Consider the following 8,074-nt stretch of genomic DNA (forward strand, 5'->3'; position numbering starts at 1 on the left):
CTCTGAAGGTGTGCTGTGGTATCTGGCACCAAGACGTTAGCAGCAGATCCTTTAAGTCCTGTAAGTTGCGAGGTGGGGCCTCCATGGATCGGACTTGTTTGTCCAGCACATCCCACAGATGCTCGATTGGATTGAGATCTGGGGAATTTAGAGGCCAAGTCAACACCTTGAACTCGTGATTCATCAGACCAGGTCACCTTCTTCCATTGCTCCGTGGTCCAGTTCTGATGCTCACGTGCCCATTGTAGGTGCTTTCGGCAGTGGACAGGGGTCCGCAATGGGCACCCTAACTGGTCTGCAGCTACGCAGCCCCATACGCAACAAACTGCGATGCACTGTGTGTTCTGACACCTTTCTATCAGAACCAGCATTCACTTTTTCAGCAATTTGAGCTACAGTAGCTCGTCTGTTGGATCGGACCACACGGGCCAGCCTTCGCTCCACACGTGCATCAATGAGCCTTGGCCTCCCATGACCCTGTTGCTGGTTCACCGCTTTTCCTTCCTTGGACCACTTTTGATAGGTACTGACCACTGCAGACCGGGAACACCCCACAAGAGCTGCAGTTTTGGAGATGCTCTGACCCAGTCATCTAGCCATCACAATTTGTCCCTTGTCAAAGTCGCTCAGATCCTTACGCTTGCCCATTTTTCCTGCTTCTAACACATCAACTCTGAGGACAAAATGTTCACTTGCTGCCTAATATATCCCACCCACTGACAGATGCCATGATAATGAGATTATCAGTGTTATTCACTTCACCTGTCAGTGGTCATAATGTTATGGCTGATCGGTGTATACAGTAAAACTCTGGATTTAGAAATTAATTTCTACATTTTTATTTTTAATGACCTAATCAATGTCTGTATTGGCAATTTGGAGGTAACAGTAGTTAACATCCCATTTATCAGGTCCAGATGTGAAAATTTTGAGATATTGGGCCGGATTAAATCAAAACTTTTACCCACCCGCTAATAGCAAACTACAAACCTATACATCATAGCGGTTACATTTATGATTAGAAGAAAGTGGCATCCTACTGAAAATGAAGCCACAACTGAGTACAGTTCTGTAGTTTTCTATTAGCGGGTTGGTCAACTTTTTGATTTAATCTGGCCCATTGTTTGGAAATATGCTTAACAAGTCCCCAGCAAAATATTACTTCTCATTAAACAATGCCAAGCTATTGTCTTTCAGATGACAAATATGCCCTTCCTAATGAAGGTGTTCCTGCATGAACAGCAGTTCAGTCTTGGCAAACTAAAAAGGGTGGTCTTTCTAAATATCCCCTTGGTAATGAAATGTGGGCTTGATCCAGGTGTTGCTGTGTTTCATTTTATTGTTATTTTCTTAATTTGGTTTTATGAATGTATTTGAAAATCTGTATTAAATAATTGTATCACATCAAAACAGCATATCTTACAGATTAAAACAAAGTAAAACAAAAAAGTGGTTGTAAGACATTTTTAGTGAGTTACCTTCATATCCCATGTTAAATGTTCAGCAAGTTGAAAAGGGTATGACAGACATATGATAAACACCTTCCAAAACACAGATGTTGAGACATGTTAAATGAATCTGGAGTGCATAGATATGGTAGATATGGTGGAGCAGGCCTTGGCATACTTGTAGGCTTGCATGCATCACATGGTGAATTCTAAAAATAAATGTTATTTATTAAATTGTTGAAATAGTTATAATTTAAAATCAGATTATTTGTTAATAGTTTTACCAGGAAAACACAGCTGTGGTAGTCCAATAAGATCAATATCTTTGGGAACGCTTATATCCTCGGTCTCCGGCTCCTTGCTCTCTGCGTTTTGATTGGACGCTGCATTTGGCTTTTCCCTCTTCTTCTTGATGAAGGAGCGTCGGCGCTGGACTTTGCTGAAGGCACTGTAAGCCTGTGACTCATTCTCTCTGGTCACAAATGGAGGAATATGGACTTGCAAGACCTCAGGGTCCAACTGAGCGAAGTCCACCGGCCGCCCCTGCTGCTGTAGCTGTGAGAAAAATGGCATTAATGTTCTTCCTGAGAATGCAGCTCAACACAAAAAAAAATTTTTTATTAGTTTAAAGACATTATATTATGGATTATACATACACCATTAAATACAGTACAATCTTCATACTAATGATTGTTCAGGCATATTTACCTGGTGAGCTTCCTTTAGCTTATCATTTGATGCTCCGATTACAACACACGCTTCCAGCAAACCAGTGGGAAAATAATCTGCCATCAGAACCTGCCGTGTAGCCTTCTTCCCTGTCCCTGTCTACACCATCGTCACACACTGGGGAACAACAACAACAACAAACAGACGTTCTGTTGGTTGCAATATACAGATAAGTTAAGATGAAAGTCCTACATTAGAAACCCCAAATGAAGAGCTATAATTCCACTAATGCCTAGTTTACTGTTTACAGATTAGCTACACAGTTTACTGTAAATATGGCAGATCAGGAACAAATGTATTTCTCGCTCTTATAAACAAACAGGAAACAACAGCGACATTTGATACATTACTCTCATTCTATGTTATGAGTTTGATTATAGTACTCTTTGACATCAACATTTCACAATTAAGTCAGTGTGGTTTTCTACGGGGTACAAAACAGATTAACAAGTAATAAAGGATTTAGAATTATTAAACGACAAAAATATTTCAAAGAGATTAATAGCATATATTCATGTATTTGACTTCCACTCTGGCCTATTTTTGAATATCGTATGTGCCACATGCTTAGAAACAAGGCTTTTCCTCTTTCAAAAACACCTGAAGATATAAATAGAGCTCACATTTATTTCAGGGTAGACTACTTAATTTCCCCATTATAAGGCACATTAACATATTACATTTATAAGCATAGTAAGAACAAACAAACACAGTACTGCCATCACTAAGACAAAATATTGCTGCAGTAAACCTTAAAAAATCTAAATGTCATTTTATATTTTATCTACATCTAAAAGGAAGTACTGTTACTAAAAAGTAGCTCGAAGTCCACCCTATGTGCAATTCCGGTTTCCTGAAAATTGTCCCTAAGGGATCCAGTTTACAGTTGGCATAGTAACATGTGTGCTAGTCTGTGCTCAGAGAGAGAAGCTTTTTTCAATTTTCAATTTTACCCAGCAGAATCAATGCCAAAACTGAACTTACTAGACCACTACTACATTACTCAGTAAGCTACACTTTGATTTCTTCAAACTCAGAACAGCACGTCTTGAAGTGAACTTGTCTGTGGTATTTTATTTATGGCACAAAGGTACCTTTTCAAAGATGCAATCTAAAGGAAATAATCTGTAATGTGCTTCAGAACTGGTTTCCTGTAGTGTAACGTTAACTAAGCCTCACTCACAGCAGAGGCAATAAATCAACTTTTCAGCAGCCTTGTTCCAAAGCTTGATTTTTTAGTTTTGAGAATTTGGAGAAAACATACTGTTTTTGCTCTCTTTTAAACCAGCTTTCCATTTTTATTCTTAAATCATAATAAGAATTACACCCATCAAATTGAACAGGAACAGCCCTCCAAGAAATTAGAAGGAAAAAAGATTAATGTCTGAGACACTTTCTACTTTCACTTTCTTAAGTAGAAGCTTAATCTCTCTTTGTCTTACTTCATAACAAATTACTTTACCAACAACATCAGCGTAACAGCCAAACATTCTTCTTGCTCCTATATTCACAGAACAAGAATGAACATGAGCAAAAACTGTTTCTCAGAAATAGCAGCAGTACAGACAAGAAACATCTGACACCAATCAGAATTCAAGTCAAACACCAAGCATTACTGATACTGACTAGACAACTGTATTTTATATTTTAATTGTAATTGATGTATTTATTTCTTCTGTGGTGATAATCTATGTTTATTTGCTGAAATGTTTCCTATGAGTGATTAAATGTTCATTAACCATTCCTTTGAAGTTACTAATTAATAAGTTACATCTCTCCTCATCAATAGATCTCAAACAGTAATGTAAACTGTGGCGATACACGTGGCTACGAAAACTTTTTAAGTATGTGTAGTTAACCTGATGTGTAAATAACATCAACATGTCATCTCTTCAGAGGAACACGAATAAGTCTGTACTGCAGAGCATTATTTTTGGCAATTCTTTATAGATGTGGGGCAATCACATGACCTACAGGAAAACATGGTTTAACATGATGTATGTAGCCTACAATGCAAAGCATCGAAGAACTCCTTAGAAAAGACAACAGATATGTTCTTAGATACTGGCTACACTTTCTGCATGCATTGGAGAGAGGAATGATTAACAATTTTTGATTTTTTTTACAGAAAAGGTTAACACTTGTGGGACTTTCCAAAATGAATAAGTCTCATTAGTTTGCCATTTCAGTCAAAGCAGTAAAATGGCAAGAGGGTACAAAATTGATCACCAGGCAAAACAGATATGCTGGAAGAATTTTATTTTTGTGCCTCATATAGACCAAACTAAAAACAATATCCAAGTCTTGATTATCCAGGATTGATGATACGATAAAGGAATAGAGGAATGCATTTTCTTCAACCCAAACATCATGCAGTCTGTAACAGGAAGGTTTTCAATTTACATAATCTACTTTAAGTAACTCCATTAGCGCCAATATTAAAAAACGGAACCAGTGTTGTGCAACTCTGGTTAAAATTGAGAGAGGATGTGCAGGGTTGAGTTCAATGTCAAAGAGTCTACAGAATTGGAAAACGGTTTACCATTGTGCTTACATATAAACTGAAGCATTGCAGCATGCCTAGAATGCAGAATAACAATAAAAGCTACTCAAATATGTGACCTTGTGCTAAGTGGTCATTTGCCTTTTAGAAGAAGAAAACTGACATCTTTTGATCTTTATAGAGTTAAATGTACCTCTACTGGATGAAACAACAAACCAGATGTTAGCTGTTAGTGGACAGGCAGGACTTATTCCTATTTTATATTTAATATGGTACATAATTCTAAATATGGAGGTAGAGTTTGGCCATTAGCTATAAATAGATGTTTCTTTCAGATTTTTGACAGTTCAAGCTGATTTTTCATGATAAATAAATTAGTTACTCAACTTTGTGAAGTGTGTGCCCTGTCTAACTTTATTCTTCACAAGTTATCATCGGAGCAATGATGACCTGTGTTTCAGAAAATGCAGACATCTATATGCTAGATGTCTTGCTAACATACTCAAGTGCTTTGGAGCAAATTGCTATGTAGAAAGCCTGTAGCAGGCACTCAAAATTTGACAATGGACCTCATAAAAGCACCTTCCCACACAATCACCAAACCACTAAACCTGCACACTGGTTTAAAGTGTGGTAGGAAGACAAATGCAGGGTAGGAGACATTATATTACACTGTACAAGTACACTGGTTGCATGTGACTTTTCTCTGCCTGAATTCTCAGAATAAATGGTTTTGTAAAGTGTGTGTCTATCAGGAAGCAGCTACACAACACATGTCCTCAACCACCTTTCAATTATTAACACCTGCCGTCACCCTCACATCTCCTGACACCAGCCATCCAGCCTGATGGCGAAATCGAGGACACAGTCAGAAGGAAGTGAGCAGCTCTTCAGGTATGTTGCTATCGGCAAGATGCAATACTAACTTCAGTGTCTTTTGTCACATGAACAATGGATTCCACCACATGAACTGACTCGGTCCTGCAGCCACGTCTATCACAATCCCTTCACCTGGTTTCAGCAATGCGCATCCCAGTACTGTAGAAGTGCATCCAGCCCCCTTATACAAAAATACAAAAAATGCTAAGCTGCACAATTCTGATCACAACTACATCGCTCTAAAATTAAGTGTTGATTATTTGATTCAGGCAACCACACGTTTACTTGAATGTGATTTCTTTGGTAGTAGTGTGCAAGGACAGAGGTGTTGAGTTTGCTGTCACTGTGGGGCAACAAGTGTAGTGTAGTGAGCTTGTGGTCAAACTCACCTCCCCGCGATCGCTCTCTGGTCCAGATCCCGAACCTGTACTATCGGCTTCCGTAATCGATTATCCGGTCAATTGATCGTGAATGAACGCACTTTTATTCGCTTTAAAACTGAGTAATGAAAGAGTTCCCAGTGCTCATCCGTCCTAACGACGACACTCACAAGCCTCCCAACCCCTGCATTGGACTGTGTGTACGTCTGCGGCGCTGTCGTCCCCTGCATCGGCTCCTTCCTGAACCTGAGGCCACACATGCGCAGTGCAGTCGCGGGAGTTTCGGTGCCTGTGGCTGGACGCGTGTGCGCGCAGTGCGGAGAGGAGCAGCGCTTCTGTGTTGGAGGGTCTCCAGGGGGTAATAGTTTCAAGAAGGGTGCAACTGTGTGGCACAAGCACAGTCATTTATTGTAACAGATTTTATTTTAAATATACACACATTAGATATGTATTAAGAAGAACATTGTTACATGTTGTAATATTCTCTTCTGGGTATTTCCCACGTACACCTGAGATTGGTGCTTGTGGTTGGCATGCAATTTCAGTGCCAATTATTACCTCTACCTGTCGACTCTAACTGTATTAAATCTAAAGACTTAATTTATAAATGTTATTGACTGTGACACTGTGGTGCCCTCTAGTGACCACTGTTCACTTTGATAACTTATAGACATAACCAAACCAAACAACCATAAATAACCAAACTGCTTTAATTATTATTATTATTATTATTATTATTATTATTATTATTATTATTATTATTCCAACATCCCTGTCACAGCTGCACACAGACACATGTAGACACAGAAAAATAATAACCCAAACAGACACACACATATTCTCTGAGAAATCAGTGTTTTGGGTTTGTGTGTAGTAAAGGTTTGTGTGTATCTAGGAATAAATTAAATACTTTTTAATTAACCTGGGGTTTGAGCATTTGGGTGGGCTTTCTTTTCACAGTGGTTTACAGATTACAGTCTCCACATGCTTTATTACATTCATACATTCTAGGTATGTTCAGTTTTTTCACACACTGTACACTGTATGTATAATGTACCTCTGCACAGGTTGTTGTATGTATGTATGTATGTATGTATGTATGTATGTATGTATGTATGTATGTATAATTTAATTTGTGGAAGAAGGAGTTAAATTCATAATTTAATGTAATTTTAATTCATATTAATATTACCTATTTCTTTTCCAGCCTAACCCCAGGGACAGTAAGTGCTAAGATGAAACTTCCTTCACTTTTCACCAAATGTAAGCTATAGGCAGTACAATATAAGATTGAAACATACAGGACTTTACGTGAAAGGAGACACAAAACAATGTCTGGCTAAGGGAAAGGTAGGATAGCATCTTGCAGTTGATGGAGATTTGTGGGATGCACATCCAGGGCACGAAGCTCCCGTTCCACCACATCCCAAAGATGCTCTATTGGCTTGAGATCTGGTGACTGTGGGGGCCAGTTTAGTACAGTGAACTCATTGTCATGTTCAAGAAACCAATTTTAAATGATTCGACCTTTGTGACATGGTGCATTATCCTGCTGGAAGTAGCCATCAGAGGATGGGTACATGGTGGTCATAAAGGGATGGACATGGTCAGAAACAATGCTCAGGTAGGCCGTGGCATTTAAACGATGCCCAATTGGCACTAAGGGGCCTAAAGTGTGCCAAGAAAACATCCCCCACACCATTACACCACCACCACCAGCCTGCACAGTGGTAACAAGGCATGATGGATCCATGTTCTCATTCTGTTTACGCCAAATTCTGACTCTACCATCTGAATGTCTCAACAGAAATCGAGACTCATCAGACCAGGCAACATTTTTCCAGTCTTCAACTGTCCAATTTTGGTGAGCTTGTGCAAATTGTAGCCTCTTTTTCCTATTTGTAGTGGAGATGAGTGGTACCCGGTGGGGTCTTCTGCTGTTGTAACCCATCCGCCTCAAGGTTGTAGGTGTTGTGGCTTCACAAATGCTTTGCTGCATACCTCGGTTGTAACGAGTGGTTATTTCAGTCAAAGTTGCTCTTCTATCAGCTTGAATCAGTCGGCCCATTCTCCTCTGACCTCTAGCATCAACAAGGCATTTTCGCCCACAGGACTGCCGCATACTGGATGTTTTT

General features: G+C 39.3%; 1 protein-coding gene across 2 annotated transcripts in view; it reads right to left on the bottom strand.

The window, feature by feature from the left end:
• dennd3a (DENN/MADD domain containing 3a) overlaps positions 1-6,170 on the bottom strand; it is a 28,431-nt gene extending 22,261 nt beyond the window's left edge. For both annotated transcript variants that reach the window (XM_066715820.1, XM_066715819.1), the window contains exons 1-3: positions 5,949-6,170; positions 2,157-2,294; positions 1,733-2,003 (exon numbers count right to left, since the gene is read on the bottom strand). In XM_066715820.1, coding sequence (XP_066571917.1) covers positions 1,733-2,003; positions 2,157-2,240 — 355 coding nt within the window. In that variant the 5' untranslated portion in view covers positions 2,241-2,294; positions 5,949-6,170. The remainder of the gene's footprint in view (positions 1-1,732; positions 2,004-2,156; positions 2,295-5,948) is intronic.
• Positions 6,171-8,074: the final 1,904 nt, after the last annotated feature.

This window comes from Amia ocellicauda, chromosome 10, assembly GCF_036373705.1.
Source record: "Amia ocellicauda isolate fAmiCal2 chromosome 10, fAmiCal2.hap1, whole genome shotgun sequence".
NCBI classification, from domain to species: Eukaryota; Metazoa; Chordata; class Actinopteri; order Amiiformes; family Amiidae; genus Amia; species Amia ocellicauda.